We start from the raw sequence: 19,237 nt of genomic DNA, 5'->3' as shown, positions 1-19,237 counted from the left end.
CCATTTTGAGCTATGATGCCCATCAGACTTGTATGAATGAGTCTGGTTTTAGAGATACACGTTTTGAGTCATATTATAACTAATTTTTTGCACGATCATTGATTACAATTTGTGGTTTAACATCCCTTCTACCTTGAAGGTAAGATATACTTTAAGTCCCCTGCATGTAGCATTTATGAGTAAACTAATAAATAGTTTATACCACACTATAATTCAGTTGTAAGCAAATATAAGTGTTTGTTATTGTCAGAAACTTCTCCTTCTGTAGTCATCCATAACTGGAAGCTGGCGTATAAACAGAATGACAATATACTATTATCTGCCTATAACTATATTATAGTGTGTTATAAACCATTTATAACATGTTTAAATACTTCTTATAAATACCAAATATGGGTGATAAAATAAAATGTTAAGGAATCTCACTATTCCCAAGAACAACATACAGAGGAAATGAGAGTGTAACACAGCAGTATTCACTTCAAGTAGTATACAGACCATTTTATTTTCTGTTTGGCAATGAGCTCATAACGGGTAATGGTCAGTGGGCTTGCCTCTTGACCGTTTTTCAGTTCCCTGGCAGGACAAACTGATCAGTGGCTGACAGTCAACACTGATGTCCTGGAACACCCGGACACCTTTGGCTCATATTCCAGGATCTTGTTTTGACTCCAGCATTCAGGAAGTGCTTGGTGGCAAACAGTCGCAAGTCACTGATCACCGACTGACAGCATGAAAGAACTGTGAGTGAAAACAAGTAAAGACTGTCTCCTCGCACCTGAGCATAGACGTTTTTCTGCTATTGTTTCTCTACATTTCAGTTCATGCTCGGTGTTATTAGCCAGCAGTGTTTACACTGCCTGTCACTTTTCATTAAATCTACACAACACTGTGTAAACGATGATGGTGTGCCTCTATATAATTATTAGTATTATTATTGTTGTCCATGTGTTCAGTTATCTCATGGCACACAGCCAGTATATCGCTGGGCATATGCTGTCTGACATTTGTGTGTTGCAGCCTTCATGCACATGTTGCACTGGCAGACTGCTGCATATAAGGCAGGGGTGAAGTTAAATTATAGGCTGTATGCACAGGCAACGTGATCTGGTTTTCTGCATTGCCCTGACAGTGCGATTTGGCTGTCATGGGTATATGTTTAGATCAGTAATCCCCTGTTCAGAATATATCTACAGGACGAAGACTCGTTTCATTTTGTTTCAGAAAAAAACATCATATTAGCTCTTGTGTTGTATTTTCTAAAATCAGGATGATCTTTGATATTCCTTTCTTCAAAGATAAAACAGTATCAAATATTTATACAGTATAGTATACCCACTTGAGGAATTACAAAGGGCATTGTAGTCTACTCTACAAACTCTGGGGGCCTCGCTCAGCTGGAGGCCTGGGGTAATCAGCGCCCCTATTCATCCCACAACAGCACCCAGAATAATATGTGTTGTCTAGTCTATTGTGTGCTTGGCGCTGTCCTCTCTGACTGATCAGGAAGCCCTGCAGGTTCCGCATCATGTCTCCTATTCTGACTGTAACTACGTCTCTGAGCCACTGTGACAAAGATAAAAAAAAGTGTACAAATATTGGCAAATTCTGATTCAGTGTCTTATTAAGTCTGTCTTGAAATGATCATCATGCCTGTTAAGGTTTTATTTTCAGGTTTTTACGTCTGTGCTTTCCAGCAGAAGCACATTTGCATGATATTTGCATTGGTAAAATGCAGACTTAAACCAGTTCAGCAGGATGAGGCGAATGCAAATATTGAACTTGAATTTCCATTTTGTAATAGAGGGTGCCCCCCGTAGGCTCACAACTCCGGCTTTCCTAGCTATACACTGCCCCCAAGTGGTTGATAGGAGTCCACTGAGCAGATCAAACTTGGTGAGCAGAGCACAGTCTGTGCTGAGGGGACGAAAAGCAAAGTCAGGTCAGACTGTCTGCACAGGAGGGAAACAGAGACATGAGGGTCGACAGAGTCTCCAGGTTTGTCATAATTTGAGTGCAATAACTGCATGATTTACAAATTACAGATTGACCTGTAAGAGAAGTGCAAGGTTTATAGATTATTAACAATGCAACGAGTGCTGTTCAGGAGTGATTTTGTGATTGATTTTTGTGTGTGTGTGTGTTGTGGTGGTGCAAAAGTGGACATCTGGTGTTTGAATCTCTGAGTGAGTAAAGCGACCTGCCAGTAAAACCCTTCACACAGATGCATGTATGTCCTAATGGAAATCCCTTTTATGATTGCACATGACATCATCAGTGGATGATTCGGCGTGTAGCGGTTTTTCAAGGTCACTCTACATGTATTATGCTCTGGGACTTTGACTCCCTGAGCATAATAATTATACTTGACCATGTATTGATTTTGTCTTCTCATGCAAAAATCAGTGCTTTCCCAATCTAAAACAGTTTATATGAGAGTCACGTGTGCTGCATTTTTGTTTGTTATTTTGCACGGAAATATAGTGGAATATAATTCACATTAACTCATATTATTGCACAGATTTACATGCTGACAATAATATTTTTATATACGTGGCTCGTTGTGGTATAGTCAGGTGTAATGTGACGTTGTTGTCTCTTGAGACTGCAGGTTGCAGATTTACAGCCTTTTTATAACTCAAAATCAGTGTTTACATTTATCCAATAAAGTAAATTGTTGCGCTAAACAGCTGTTAGCATGAATTGATAATTATTATAGAAGGATATTAAACTTTATGACACTGAAGTTTCACTGTGTGAGCAAATAAGGCTGTGTAAAATCCCCCTAGGATGTTGCAGCCAATGAAAACCATGCTGACATTGACAGACGCGGTGCATCTTGGTAGTTGTAGTCGGGGCGTCGCGTGCAGCCCGTTAGCGACGCTGTGCCCGCTGCTGTTGAGGACTACAAAGCTCCGGGTCCTGGACAGAGGCGGCTCGCGTTGACAGCGGTTGGTACTGAGCGAAGTACGGCGGCACAAAATCCGTCAGTCTGTATTTTTTTTTCTTTAGGGGTTTAACGTTTTTAAAAGTTGACATCTGCAAGTATGCAGTCCGAATCGGGAATAGTTCCCGACTTCGAGGTTGGAGAGGAGTTTCAAGAGGAACCTAAAACGTATTACGAATTGAAGAGTCAACCCTTGAAAAACAGGTCAGTTCTGCTACTGTAGTGTGGACAGTTATTTCCCACGCTGAAGCGGTTTTGGTGTTTAGGTGATAATTAGGCTGCGGGCTTGCTGAGTGTTATCCGGAGTCCAGCGGATATATATATGAAGGCTTCTGCAGTGATGTTACAGCAGCTGTGTCCCGCCGCGGAGCTCTGCAGTAGGATTCAATTTGCCTCCCATTCCTTATGTTTTTTCTGCTGGCATGAAGTTATGCAACACTTGGGTGTTGTCTTGTCAACATCAACTTCAAATATTAGCCTGCAGAGGAGCAGACAGGTCAGAGTTTGATGCGATGCAGCTTCATCCTCACTCGTGTTGATGATTTTGACAGGCTGCTAAAGTAGATGGATGGACTGGTTTTTATTTGGATTTTCCTGTTAAGGTTTTTCTTATGATCTTATAAATGTCTCAGCATTGCAGCATGCATAGGGAAGTCTGCTATCAATAGGATAACAATAACTGGTTTGTCAAATTATATTGTATTACAGTTTTAGTTTAGTAGTCAAATACCTAAAAGCCTACTATAGTTGAAATGACACAAATGCTTCTTGTAGTGGAGGGTTTCTGAAATTTATTGCAAAAAGTTAACAGTTTAATACTCAAGTCAGTTTGATTTGCATAGCCTGATATCACAAATCACTAATTTGCCTCAGGGGGCTTTGCAGTCTGTACAGCAATACAACATCCTCTGTCCTTAGACCCTCGATTCAAATAAGAATTAACTCCCTAAAAAAACACTTTAATGGGGGGAAAACATGGAAGAAACCTCAGGAAGAGCAACAGAGGAGGGATCAGATGTGCAATACTGTAGATGTTGTGTGTACAGAATAGAACACAAATGACAGAATACAGCATTGAACATGGTAACAAAATATGTGATGAAGAGGATGCCAAGCAGCTTTCAGGTGCCACCAGAACAGAATAGAACAGTAGCCATGCTCAGTATTATCTGGTTAAAAGCTGTTTGCATCAGTAAAATGTACCTGAAGAGAGCTCTGAGATAGAATCAAGTATCGGCCTTGCTGAATATTAAATTAGGAGCTGACAAAGTGAAACCGCAGTAGATTCTGCATGTAATCTTTGGAGAAAAAAGTACTCCAAACCCTGCCAGAGCAAACCTTGTTCACAGAATAAATGTGGCAAAAGTTAACAGTTCCTGTGGCGTCTCAGGACATGAACAAAAAAACACAAACCCTCTGCAGCACTGACTTATTAGAAAGCTATTTTCAGCTTTGGCACATTGATGCCTCTCCAAACAATCAACGTTGAGCTGAGTCAGGTCTATGTGGTCTGATTTGACCTTTCACCCTTTTCCTGGGAGAACTGTGCACAGTGGGTGTGCTTTCTGATATGTCTGTTTGCATCTACAGTAACTCTCAGCGAGGAAGCGAATAAATGTGTTTCTCAAAATGTCGAAGCGTTCCTTTAAGGAAATGAAAGAGCGTATGAACTTATGTCTGGAATGATCTTAAAACTTAATGGTCGTGACGCATTTTTTTGACTTTTTATCTCTAGTTTTATTTTGAAGTTATTACAAAAAAACATTATTCTCTGCTCGGGGCAATCTTAAAACATAATGAAACACTTCAGCTGTGATATAACTGGGAAATTGTGAAACTGTGCCTGTGTGGTTTTGATAATGACGATGATGTCGAGGATAATGATGATGACGACAATACATCTATTAACAGAATGCTGTCTGGTTATCTGTATTTTGTTCCTACTCTCGTCTGGAGGTAGTAATACATGGCCTCATTGTAAGGCTGAGACATAGAGAGGACAGTACACCACTGTGTTGAGACAGAGCTCTTATTGCAGACGTTGTGGTAGACTCCCGTTATTTTATTTCCCCTTCTGGATCTTCACATTTTGTTGTCGACCTTTCGGTTTTCATCTCCTTTTTTCTCTGAATTCAGTCAAAACAGCAGCTCAGGGAGAAGAACTGTAATCTCAGACAGTCCTAACCTTTAACCCAGTTCTGCATTTTTAAACTAATTTCTTCATTAGTGAAATGTCATTACACTGTTACACATACATGGGCTGAATCTGAGCAGTGTTGAGCTGCTGCTTGCAGTGCAGTAGTGGCACTCAGGCCCAGTATAACTGAAGTACCAGCACTGGTTTTGGAGAATTACAGATTATTTCATTTATTATCATTTCTTTTGGAATATGGGAAGTTCTCTAAACAGTTGTTTCGATTGAAGGTATCCCACTTCCTCTTCCTACCACATGAGAATGACCAAGCATAAATCTATTTATTTATTTATTTATTTATTACAGGGACAATCACTGTAAATGTGCCAATTTGCAACAGTTGTACCTTGACCAGATGTTAGATTAGACATTAAGACGACATGTAAAATGAAACAGAAGAAAGCAGGCGACACATGAAGCAGCTGAACAGGACAGAGGACTAAAAAGAGTAAAGCAGACTCGCTAATAATAGTCACGATGACTGTGTCGTGAGACATTGTTGTGCAAAGTGGATATAATTAGTTGATTGAGTATTGACTTGTGTGATGTGTTGTCACGGCTGCCTGCTCTGTTTCTAAATTTGAAAAAAAAAAAAAAAAAAAAAAAAAGACAAAATGTCATCTTTGCTTTCGCAAGATCTTTTTGTTTCCTCGCCGTCTCCGTGTCAGTTTGACAGAGCACTCCGGCTGCCACAGACGATGTGCCAGACTTTGTGCCTAATATAGATGTGAGACAGGCGGTGAAACTAGTCTTCTATGCAGTGTAAATAAGATGTATAAATTTAGCAGTGGATGTGTTATATCTGAAACTGAGAGTTGGGGGGGATCGCTTTTTTTTTTTTTTTTTTTTTTTTTGCACACAAATCACCTACAAATATTTATGCAAACAGTCAAATTGAGGCTTAAAGTCTTAAAAAACTGAAGTTATGATTTCTAATTTATGAGATAACTTTTGACATAGTTTGGTTACACACACTTTTGGACACACTTTCTGGTGTGACTGGTACTGTATATATATTTTCCACCAGTTCAGTCTTTCCATAATATCTTTTTTCATTTAATAATACAAAGTTTCAAATGAGCAGAATTTTGATTTAAGTCAAGAAATATTTGATCAAAGAATAAACAAACAAAACTAGAATGTGATCAAACACTGAATGTCAGCTTTCAGTACTCGACAGCGTGCTACAAATAGAGTTTGGTTAAATAACCAGTTATATTTAAATATTGCTGACTCATCTATTACAATATCAAACACTGAAATTATCAAAAATATGGCTATTTTATTTTTTTACTGCGCAGTATGTTGCAGATTGGCTACAGGCAAGGTTTGTGTTGGTAAAAAAATCAGGAGTAGAATAGAACATGACGACTGGGTGTTCGAGATGTCAGAAGAAAGATGTCAAAGCGAACAGTCTGTGACCGAAAGCTGAGTCTAAGGAGGACAGAGCAGCCTGTTCCCAATGGGAGTCCCAGACAGAGATGCCAGAGAGGCCGAAGAGTTTCATCCATGATCTAAGACGGACTGAAGGGATAAATGACACAGACAGGTGTTGTGGCCGCCGGCCGGAGTACTACTACTTGATCTGCGGTCATGACCGCTGTGCTGCATCATCGGTGGCTTTTTGAAGCGCATGTCTGTTGCACATTTGCTACTTTGGAAAATCCTCACAAAGTTTGGATTTTTTTTTTTTTCTTTTTTTCTGCTTCATGTGTTTTAATAAAAGTAATGTGTGATCTTTGTCAACCTCTGTTGGTGACCAGTAGGAAATGCAACAACACTGAAAACATCACCTCCAACACAGCAGGTTACATCCTCAGGCCCCTTACAAGAAATAACAGTAGCTTTATAATAAATCCTGAAATCACAGAATAATTATATGTAGAAGGAATACATCTCAAATAATTGTTTGGTCTAAATGTCAGAAAATAGTGAAAAAATTTCAATCAATAGGCTAGATGTCTTCAGATTGCTTGTTATGTCCACACAACAGTCCAAAATCCAAAATATTCAGTTTAGTTTCACATAAAACAAAGAAAAGCAGCCAAACCTCACAAGTGAGAAGCTGAAACCAGTGATTTTTTTAGCATTTATACTTGAAAAATGACGACAAATGATTAATTGACTAATTGTTTCAGCTTTAAAAATTCCATGACTATATAAATACCATTAACCATTGCTTTCTGTGAGGAAAGAAAACATTCAGATGCACTTTTTTTTCTTGGTTATTGTATTTAAAATGAGGACTGAGTCATATTTTTCAGCCATGAATCATTACCTTCATGATATGACAATGTGTTGGCCTGTTGTCAGGAAAAACTGCCTTAAGTGCTACAAGAAGAACTGCTTTATGTTTGTACAACTTATTTACATGAACCGGGAAACCTTATGGACTGACTCAACCTTCTGTAGGAATGTGAATGAACTGCTCCTCCTGGCTGTCCTTGGATGCTCTGTTTTCTCCTTCTCAAAGTACAGACAGAGAGGAGAGGAGAGGAGAGGACAGGAGAGGAGAGGAGAGGACAGGAGAGGGGAGGAGAGGGGAGGAGGCAGTAGCAGGCCGTCCTCCTGGAAACGAGTGAAGGGAATTATGGAGGGTACAGAACCTAATTACAGAAATAAGACCCGGCAAGTTCAGGTTATCCCAACCAGTCCCGGCTTCTTGGAAATGCCACAGTAAAAAACCTGATTATCTCTTCGGATGCTTTAACAGCTTACCGTGTTTTGTTTTGCTCTGGCGTCAGAAGCTATATGGATCTCTCTCTAGCAGCTGAGAAAATGAGCTTGCACCATTATTTTTATTATCATTATTATTATTATTTGACAGTTATTTGATAGTTTTTGTGAAAAGGTGATCGTTTTATAGGTTCTTGTTGGAGAAAACAGTCTCAAAAGCGGTGGTGAAACATTTAAGTTTCAAATTTCTCAATTAATATCTATAGTTTGATGTGTTAATCAACAGGGTTTATCGTGAATTTCTCAGCTGTTTATGTGTGAATCAATATCCAGTAACATTTTATTTTAAACGCACAATATGTCATTTCTGCCACTAGGGGTCTCTCAATCAAAACAATAATTTGATGATGTGCAGTAGCATGGGATCATGGGAGTTGTTGTCTTCGTTGTTAAACAACCAGCTCCTCTTAGTTAGGATTAAGTGTTTATCGCTCAGGATGTTTTTACTGGGAGATGAATTATCTGCAGAGGTCTTCTCTTCTCCAAAACAAACGTACACAGGGATTAAAACCGGTAAAAACACTGAATAAAGCAGTTTCACGTAAAAAATCAATGTTTCTCTGACGCTGTTCAGCGGGCACAGGGATGTCCGGGAGGGGCTGCTAGCTGAGCTGCTGCTAACGTTTGCTCAGCTTGTTTCTCTGATAAGTTAAGATCCAGATGTCTGATGACTAAAGTCCTTCATCCAGTTAAAAGATATAGCCTAGTTAAAAACAACCAAAATCTTAAAAGTTTATCGTAAAAATGTGGCTTAAAATCATTTTGGAATCAAATTCCATTTATGGCAGTTTCTGGCGGACAACCACAAGGCTGGCGCATTATTTTGTATGTGTACACTCTTTGGTAGACGCCGTTGTGGTGGACAACCACAACGCCGACTTATGTATCTTGTGAGAGTATACTCTTTGGTAGAGGGGGTTTTTAGACATTTTAATGTGGAATAGTTACATAATATAGCTAAGTTAAGTCCCCTTATTTAGCATTTATAAGGAGTATATAAACATTTAATAAATAGTTTATAAAACACTTTAATGTAGTTACAGGCAGATATAAGGACATTTTAAAGTGTTTATTAATGAACAGTGTTTATCAATAATTATAACTTCTGTGAAGACATATTTCATATTATTACAACTGTGTTTTACTATACTGTCATTTATTATCTGTATGGGTGTCCATAGAAAGAGTTAAAGTTGTTAACAGATACATTAATAAACACTTATATTTGCTTATAACTACATTATAGTGTATTACAAACAGTTTGTTAACTGTTTATATATTGATTATAGATGCTGAATAGGGGGACCACATCCTTTACGCTTTATACAGATATACAATTGAAAAATTCACAACATAGTTTATTATGAATTTATCAGTTATATATCTACATACAGTATAAAAGATAGTTGGTTTGATATTATATGTACAGTACATTACCCTACACAGGAGCATGTGATGCGAGTAGGGCTGAATAGTTAGAATAGTTGCATTTAGAATAATGCTGATTTTCGTCTAATTGTCTCCACTTTAGATGTTTAATAAGGTTTAATATTGGTTTGGCTCGTCAGCTGTGGGATGTTACGATTGCTGTGGTTTATATCGTGACAATAAGCTGTGTTTTGGGTTTTGTTTGGTGATGTTCAGGTGTCAGTTGTTTTTCACACCCGCTATTAAGCAGGAACTCTGTATTTAAGTAGTTGTATAGGTAAATACAGAGCTTCTCCCTACAGCTATTTACTAGGTACAACTAGTTCACCTAAATATCTGTGTTTGTACAGTTGTTTTCTTCTCTGCGTGTCTCTCTTTCTCACCTCTTTTTCAAACTGTGTGTCAACTGGGTGCAAAGTCTACAAAACTGATGGCCTCTAGATCTAACTCTTGCATACAAATGTTTCCCATTATCACTGATTTGCTTGCTAGCAAGTAACTCCAGGGAATGAGACCAGCTGCAGCACATTGGGGTGTTGTGATCAGCAGGGGAGCTGAAGTAGGTCAATGTACTGTCATGTAGGGTCATAATCATTCAGCTATATTCCAGCAGAGAGGTGGTGTAGTCTTGCAGGAGGGTCTGATCTACTCTATGAGCAAAGCACCTGCGGTCTGGTCGAGAGAAACGAAAGCAGACGAGATCGTCACAAGCAGCTCGTTTGAAGGAAGGTATTTTTGCAGTGCAGTGTCTGCACCGCTCCCTAATGTGAGATCTCATTTGAGCCTTCTCACCTTTCTTGCACTACATTCCCATTATACTTACAGTATGTGATATTCAAAAGTCATGGTGCTCCCTCACTTCTACCCCCCCCCCCAGTAAAGCAATTACAGAATTTTACTGTATGTCAGAGAAGGTGAAGTGAGCTAAGAGATGAAAAGAGCGCCCTCCTCTGGAAGAATGGTTAAAGACTGATTTGAACATGGAAAAGTGGGCGTGTCATAATGAATCTTAGCTCCATGCCACTAAAAGTTGAGGATTGATTGATGGCTGGATGTCATGATATTATTGGTTTAAACTGGTTGGTTCAAGCCTACGTAGGCGCACATCATATTTTGCTTCATAGGAAGAAAATGTGATAATTAGATGTGATCTAAAAGGGTTAAAAAAAAAGGCATTTTTTCATTTCATATCAACTTTAACGGTTGTTTCTTGAGTATGCTTTTATTTCTCAGTTATATGCATAGATTCTGAATATATGTGAATCAATAACTGTGCACACTGTAGTTTCTGGGGTTTTTTTGCTTCTCAAGGTTATGTATACTGTGCTTAATATCACCTGTATTACACTAAAAGTGTGCCTGGGTATAGAAAGTGTGTTACTGTCAGTTTACCAGTTATCCTTGCATTTCCCAAATTTCCAGATGCATTTTTGAGTTGATTTAATCTGGTTTGAATAGACTTAATTTGCCCAAAGGTTTCAAGAATTTTCACAACCTGCAGAGAAGGTTTGTAATCCTTAAATCGTAGTTTAAACATTATAATGAGCAAAATGTTGCTGGCCATTAAAACCACGTTCCTGATCTAGAATTTTGAAGGATTATGTTTCTATATGCAGGGTCGGGAAAATTCTTTTACTTCCTAAGCTAAATAAACCATTTAAAAACTCATTAGATTATTAGAAAAATGGATTGTCACAAAGCTGTTTTTTCTTAGCTCATGAAAAGTTGACATTTTGTAGTTTTCACAGGACAGCAACTAAAACTTTCTGGTAGGCTGTGCACTCGGTGGTGGTGACACTTGTCTCTAAGTGAAACAGTATCTGTGTGGTTTTTAAAGCGGCGTGTTGATGGACAGAGTGTTTCCAGCGGGCACTCGCTCTCTCTCCTCTGCTCTGCTCGTGCACTGAGTTTTGCTTGGACGGGGCTGGTCCTCTGCCTAGGACTCTGTGTGGCGATTGGAGAGTCCAGGCCGGGCCCCGGAGCCTCCCCCCTCTGACACACTTTCAGCGCTGCACCACCAGCATGACTTTCACTGCTCTCCAAGGGCGGGTGGTGCACCTTCAGGAAAAAACAAACAAATATGGAGGCCGTAGGAGTGCAAGTGTACAGACCCTGCTCATTTGACTGTCTGTGAGTATGGTGCCTCAGCATCTGTGATATTGTCGGCATGCATTAAGGAGTGATTTTGGAATGTACTGGTGTGTGTACATAACTATATGTGCAAAGTGAAGAACAGTGTGCACAGAACTGTGTGTTGGAAGTATATACAATCATTAGCAGAGTGCTCCATGTGCTGTTTGTTTTGTGTTGAATAGTTTGGGTTGTTTAACTGGTTAATAATCAGAAATTATGATTAGTTTTTTTTGTTGCATAGACTTGTTAATTAGTCTTTATTTATAACTATGAAGTGAATTTTGTCACTTTGAAAAACTTTATAACAAAAAAAAAGGTTTTTAACAGTTAAATTGAATGCATTCTTAATGTAATGGTGTTCATTTTTAGATGAGGTTGTTTGTTGCAGCAATATTGTCTATTAGTCAGAGCTATTCTTTGCTCACAAAAAGGTCATTAGGTGTAAGTGGGTGGCAGCTTTTTACCCTCTTCAGTCAGTTACCTGCAGTAGTGGTGCAGTTTGTCTGTTTTATAGATAATATTCATTCAACAGCTCTGTGTTTTTACTCTGATTAGATCTCTTAGGTCGCTCAGTTGAACATTGTTGCTTACCTTCTCTTCTCTCTGGATGCAAAGCTACTGCATTTTCCAGGTCGGCTGCTATCTGTCAGTCATTAAAACCTGCATCAAAGCTCTGACTGGTTGACTAATAATGAGTATGATGGAGTAGCATAGTGAGCAGAATCAGAGGAATCATGAGTTGGGTGGGTGGGGCTCTTCAAGACTGTACGGCCATTGTTTTTTTTTTTTTGTTTTTTTTTTTTTTCTTCTTTGAGATACACACAAACATGAGAGGAGGTGCGCACACATACACACACACACACACACACAAGTGAAAAAAGTTAAAAAGGACAAAAGAGCTTTTTATGTGTTTCAGTGGTCTGTTTGGCAAAAAGCCACCAAACAGTCAAAAGGAAAAAAACAGAGAGAGCGAGACGTTGAGCTTTGCTTTGTTGAGAGGCTTCTGGTCATTCATGCACACACACATACACAAACACACATAAATCAAGCTGATAATCAGGAATGTATTAAAGAAAATCATGAGGTGCTACAACTCACAGATCTCTGCTATAAAACCCTTGTCCACTATTTGGAAACATGTTGGGATTAATTTCTTATAATTATTCAAGTGTAAACCTCTTCAACTGCAAACCATTGACTGGGTTTATATTTAAAACTTTGTTGCATTTATTTAAAATTCTTATTAAGATATCAAATACAGCTCAAGCGATACATCGATGGCTGATGCCTGATATTAGATTATCACAGATATATATCAGTATTGATAATGATGATGATGATAAGTACGAAGAGGTTGTAATACAGAAATACCAAAGATATGTTTAAATCTGCATTAATGGATTTTTTTCTTTTTGGCCACTTGGGGGAAGCTGAAACAAGGCGTGAACACTTTTTAAGTTGATATTGTGAATTTTTGGGAGAAATATATCTCTTTAGCTGCTAAACGCTCCACTATGTTCACCAGTTAGTCGCCAACTGTGTCTGCCATTTGGTGCTGGGCAGATAGTGTACAGTGGGTTTATTAGAGCTTTTAGAGTGACTCAGAACAGTAAACCAATACAAGCTGAGGCATGAGATACTATAAAACTGCAGAGGTGCTGATAATTCTTCGAGGTTCACCACTATGAGCAACCCTTTTCATAAGAATATGAATTAAAGCAGTTTTAAAGGTAATTTAGAAACATTACTCACCATTACATTTTTTCTCCACCAGAGAGCACTGACATGCTCATTTTTTAACTATAAAATCTCCTGCTCAGTGCATGTGTTGCTCACATTTCTTAAAAAAAATGTGTGTTCATGTTATAAAATATTGGCCAATATATTGAGTCAAGTCAATTTTATTTGTAAAGCCCATCACAAATGACAAATTTGCCAAAGGGGCTTTAGAATATGTAGGCTACAGCAATACAACGTCCTCTATCCTTAGACCCTCAATTCAAATAAGGAAAAATGGAAAAAGTATCCTTAAATAAATGCTATATCATGGCAATAAAAGAGGTTGCCTTGGCTTTGCAAAATTCTACTCGATTTTACCTGTCTCACCAAAAAAAAGCGCTATTTGACATTACTTTAAGTTGCTTGATAATTTCTTTTGAAAGGCCCAGAATCAAAGTCCACACTGTTGCCTTGACTCTCCAAAGTATTTGTTCAAGACAAAATTTTATTTGACATAAATGCAATTAAGGTAATTTCCAAGATACTGTGGGTCACAAAAATCTAATATTGGTCTGGTTATAATGTCAAGGTTTCCTAAGACCTTATATATATCATAGTGATGTAAGGGGAAAATAATGCATCAGACGTGGTGCAGCAAGAAAATCTTGCATTTGCACATTTAACTCAGTATAATTGCAGTATAACTTCTATGAGGCATTGAAACAATCAGATTCAGTATATTGTACATACTGTATCATACTGAATCATACTGTATCATGTTGCCAAGCGGCGTGGAAATCAGTTTTGTCTCATTTTGAAGCCACTATGCGGTTCATGTGGTTAAAGACAACAGCTTGATACTGAGTCACTGATGATAGTTTGGTTGAAATGAAAGACTACATATGAGGAATTGAGTCTGGTGGTAAAAGAAGTGTTCTCTCCTCCTTTTATCACCTCTGCTGATGTGCCCTCGAGCAACGCAGTTGACCTTTTCGTTGGTGTTCATGGAGCGGTGAAGATGTGTGTCTGTTTGAGTCTTGCGAAGTGGAGACAGAAACTGGTGTGTCCTCTCTTGTGCCTGGAAGCACTGTTACACCGTCAGGTTGTTGTTATGTTTGAGGTGACAGAGAATGTGTTTTCGCTGGTTGCCTGGAAGGGTGTGAAGATGTTTTTACTCAGAAGAGTCATTGCCAAGATTATTAGAACTCAAGTTAAAAGTCACACTGTCACACTGTAAGACTGTCAGTGTGTGCTTTAAGACATGAAGCTGTTAAAGAAGCTCCTTATACAGACATTTTACAGAGTTTATAAATTTTTTTGTTACTTTTTAGTTTTAGTCAAAACAAATAGAATATGAATAAGGAAAGTGACAAAGAAACATCTGTCACATCCCAGTGATCTGAAAAAAAGGGATATGCACCTTTTTTTAACATAAAATAACAACTGACATGGCATGGTGAATGGAAGAAACTGAGGATTGGGGTCTTTTGTATCTGTACGTGTTTCCTGACAGCCTGGCCTAGTCTGCAGTCTCCTCACACTAGTGTGTGTGTGTGTGTGTGTGTGTGTGTGTGTGTGTCTAGGTGCATGTCTATATTCTTGTTACACTTTTATCCAACATCAGACCATCCTGAGGTGCAAAAACAGGGCAGATGCAGGCATGTAAACAAACAAAAGTTATGTTTATATTCAGTGTTTTTCACCAAAACTAATTGTGTGTACCCTTGAAGCCTAACAAACATGTCAAATGCATTGCCTTCATCATAAACCAATAGCAAGCAAAAGCATTAGCTGATATTATGAATATTCTAAATTGTTCATTGTTAACGTCCATGTTTATTAGCGTGCAGGCTTCCTCTTCACTGCCGTTGCTGACTCATGGTTACATTTATTTGGCCGTTACTGCCACCAGCTGTTGATCAGTGGAATGCATGAAACCAATGGCAAGAATGTGTATTGAGTCGCCAGTGCATCTTCGTGTACATGCACAAGACAGACAAAACAGTTTCCCACTTGTGAAAACATTGCTCAGTAGTGCTACCAATGGTTAAAAAAACTCCATAGGGTACCTTAAAGGGGACATCATACCTTTTTGTGATTTTCTGTTATTTTTATACTGTTACTGTTATTGCAAAAGCGAGGGCCTCAGCCTCTTTTGTTTGCAAAATTACTTCTACTTCCCCATCGGACCGACATCAGATTGTTTGTGTATGCCCACAAGCGGCCGTCTGCTCCGTAGCCCTTGTTGCTAAGGTTGTTGCTAAGGTTGTTCCAGGGCGTGTTCGCGTTGTCTACTCACATATTTTAGATCTGTTTCAGGCTTGGGCATGTACGCATGTATTTGAGAAGTTGACATTTTGAGTAAAGAAGGAGAAAAAAAGAGTGAAATCTTACTTCTATTGTTTGTTTACGTAGCCTCTCGAGCCAGAAGGTAACCGCTCATAAGGATGGGGCTGCATTCATGCCTAATCAGGCATTGTGGCACCGTCCCTCAGGGTTGTGTGGAGGTGTGCGGGGGTGTGGGTGTGTTTATTTGTGCTTTAGAACATAACCGCCATGAAACAATCATAAAATAACATCTTATGTCTCTCATTTACCAGCTTTGTTCTCACCACTGTCGCTTGCTCTCTTCATTCACTCTCTAGCTCGCTTGACCACCACTGCTCTCTCTCTCTCGCACCTCCTCTCAGCTCGCTCGCTCTCTCTCTCTTTTTCTCTCATCTTTTTTAAAATGAGTCGGGAAGCTGACAGTAAAGCCTAACTTTACTTTTAACATCATCAGACAGAGAAAAAAATGTCCTGCCCTCGTCCTAGTAACGTCTTTGTCCTCCTTAATGGCAGAGTTGTACAGCTCTGATCGATCTGATCACAGGTTTATATGATTGGCCACCGCAGTGTGACGTCGGTTTGTGTTTCTGCATAAGTTGATTGGGGTTCAACTTCTTCCCGCAGGGCCGCTGCGGTTTTTTGCAGCACCTCATGCAGTCTCTGCTCCCGCAGCCTAAACACACTACTGCCATTCAAATGAATGGGAGGACTGCTGTTTTTCTGACAATTTGGTGTGAATGCAACCTTAACAAGTCAGGAGCTAAAATGGCCTGTTTCAGACAAAGGTTGAACTGAGGGGCTACATAAATGGCCAATATAAGAAACATTTTGAACTGTAAACCATGCAAAGATATTCCAGTAGAGCCCCAGAATAAAAGTATAGACCTGGAAATGTGCTTGATATGTTCCCTTTAAATGTTAATGCACGTTTAATGCAGGTTCGTTGTCAGTGGAACCAGTACAATGGGAAAGTGTCTCTTTATTATAATGTGAACTTTATATTTTTCCAGCATATTCAATTTGAAAATAGTTTATGTGGAAAATGTGTATAATATTGTTGCATTTAAAATTTAAAGGCAAGGAAAAAAAGATTCCTGATTACTCAATTAATCTGACCATCAGTCAAAAATTCAGTTAAGTTTGCTATCCCAGAGGACTAAGAAAACAAGCAAGTATTCACATTTGAGAACTGGAACAAACAGCTTTTTTGTTTAAAAAGGATTAATCAATCATCAGAATTGTTGCTAATTAATCAACTAATTGTTTAAACTCTAGTTTTATCGAAACATGTTATTTTAACTTTTAATTGCCTGTAGTACACATTGTAGAAAAGAAAAGGAAGTGAAACTGCTGTCTTGAAACACTCAAACTCTCAAACAGTGAAGTAGATTAAAGAAACAAAGAAAAATCAAAGGATTTAGTCCTGGCAGTGCAAATGAAAAAAAAGCAGTTTTAACATTAGATCCAGTGACTTCTGTTTGAAATTTCTGGGATGAAAGGAAACACAATCGCCCAAAGTCACACAGACAAAGGACTTATGCATATGAACACTAATTCTGATTCTGTATTGGGTGAAGTACAAAGAAACTTGACAAAAAATAGCTGTTGGATTGAGAGACCCAAACTGCTGCTTTACTTTCAGAGAACAAGTCTTTGTTCAGCTGTAATTCAGTCGTTAAATCTGGTAGTTAATTGATTCATTAATCTAGGATCAATAATGAACTATTCTGTATCAGCATAGTTTTTTCTGAAATGAATGATATATTTTCATTTTTATCTGAAAATATGATCTTATTTCAATGCAGATAATGGTCATAAAATGTGGTTTTTGTTATATGTCGTAGCATATTGTTTCTCTTGTGCAGGGTTCAGTGGGTGTGGTATCAAACAATGAGATTATATGCAGTGCTGGGGGGAGAATTATGGTATGTTGAGGGCTCAACACCCACTGAATACGCTGTAGACCGAAGCTGTGTTTGACTCCACTGGCTAATTAGTGCGATTACTGCACAGCTGGATTGGCCAGACGTTTTACTGAGTTTTATCAAAAGGATCACTCACTCGATGAAGGCTTCAGCCCGACAACTTCTGCTTCAGCAGAGTCTCTCTATTTTAGGACCGCAGGACTCTGTCTGGGGAGTAGCCGTCTAAATTTAAGAGAGTGGGAAAACTGAAACAACCTGTTATGAAAAATGTTCCTCTTTCTGTTGTGATTAATTCTGCTTGTGTAAAAAAGCTTTTGAGCGATTGCAGCTGCTTTTTTACTTATAGATAGTTCAACATTTGGAAATTACAGTTTGAATTCATGCTTTAAAATTTAAAAGGTTTAATTTGTAGTATTTTAAAATAAAAATTTAACTACCAGAAATATTTTCCTTTTGATCCCTGCACCTTCAGTCATCCTCTCTGCCATTTTCCTTTCATCATATTAACCTTTTCTTCCATCTGCCTTCCCTCCATCTTCTTCTACCTTTTCTGCTCACTCCTACTAATCTCCCTCCTCTCTTGTCTCTTTTGCTTGACCTCTCTTTCCTCGTCTGACCTCTCTCTACCCTCTCTCTGTTATCACTTTCTGTCTTTTTGCCTCTCGTCACCTTTCACCTTTCCAATCCCCCCCACCTCCCCCCGCACCTTGCTCTCTCTCTTCCTTCACATCCCCACACACACACACTCTCTCTCTCTCTCTGCATCTCTGCTCATTCACCTGGGATGTTTCTCCCCTCCGCAGCAGCCCGTCGGACCAGCATGGCTCCTCCAAGCCCCCGCTGAGCTCCTCGGCCATGACATCACGCATCCTGCTGCGGCAACAGCTGATGCGGGAGCAGCTTCAGGAGCAGGAGCGGCGGGAGCAGCAGAGACAACAGGCCTCCCAGTACCCACAAACCACAGCTGCACAGACCCCTGCCATCAATGTCAGCGTCCCAGTCAGTTTACCGCCTGCTGCACAGGTGCCAATGGAGGTGTTGAAGGTAAGGGACCGTGGTTCTGGTTTCTAACGGCAGGGGAGAAGAGGGAATATTGCATGTATAATTAGCAGACTGTCAAAGTTATTAAAGTATATTCATAAAGTTTCCACCTCTGGAATTAGAAGTTGCATGTGTCATTGTTGCAGTCTGAGTGGTCCAGGCAGCGTGTGTATTTATAGACTTTATTGACTCGTGTGTGTGTCAGGCAATCGTGGTTTTACTATGACTGTGTGTAAAAAAACACGGGAGTGAGTGAAGTGTGCTAAAATGCGTATATGGGGATTATCTTTCCTGAGAGAATTCCTCTTTAATGCATGCTGTGCTTCCAGCCATTTGGATTTAGCCATCTTTAATCCTATTTGCTCAGCTACATTCACATCTTTTCATAGCTTTGATTCCCTGGCAGTCCGAGGGACAGGAGACTGTTAAGATTTTCTGTACGAGTAGAGACCGTTGTGTTTGAGGGTGCATTTTAACGGAGCAGTTTGGTAAGTTCGTCTTTTTCATGTGTTTTTCAGAGAGATGGTAATCTTTATGAAATATCATCGCTATGTATTGTTTTTTTCCTGGTATATTTCCTTTTAATTCAGTGATTTACAGTATAAAAACTCAGTGTGTGATTGTGATTTGGAAAGATTTACACAATACAAAGGTTTTCTCACTTCAGTGAGTCGCTCCTGTTTTCAATGTAGCGTTCGTACTCTCCTGGAAAATTATGTGTTTGCATCATTACGAAGGTGATTGAAATGTGTGTGGAGTTTGTTATGAGGGCACATGCCTACACGT

The 19,237-nt window shown here is 39.1% G+C and overlaps 1 protein-coding gene across 11 annotated transcripts in view; it reads left to right on the top strand.

The window, feature by feature from the left end:
* Nucleotides 1–717: 717 nt before the first annotated feature.
* mitfb (melanocyte inducing transcription factor b) overlaps nucleotides 718–19,237 on the top strand; it is a 35,770-nt gene continuing 17,250 nt past the window's right edge. For 2 of the 11 annotated variants that reach the window (XM_067592866.1, XM_067592865.1), the window contains exons 1-2: nucleotides 2,918–3,151; nucleotides 18,214–18,454. In XM_067592866.1, the coding sequence (XP_067448967.1) occupies nucleotides 3,048–3,151; nucleotides 18,214–18,454 (345 nt within the window). In that variant the 5' untranslated portion in view covers nucleotides 2,918–3,047. Of the gene's footprint in view, nucleotides 744–1,887; nucleotides 1,999–2,917; nucleotides 3,152–11,294; nucleotides 11,436–18,213; nucleotides 18,455–19,237 lie in introns of those variants that run through there. The other 9 variants (XM_067592860.1, XM_067592858.1, XM_067592859.1 and 6 more) reach the window with 6 other exon arrangements.

The sequence above is a fragment of the Thunnus thynnus genome, chromosome 6 (assembly GCF_963924715.1).
Source record: "Thunnus thynnus chromosome 6, fThuThy2.1, whole genome shotgun sequence".
NCBI classification, from domain to species: Eukaryota; Metazoa; Chordata; class Actinopteri; order Scombriformes; family Scombridae; genus Thunnus; species Thunnus thynnus.
The sequence above is the reverse complement of the archived record's forward strand: the minus strand, read 5'-3'. Positions and strand labels throughout refer to the sequence as shown.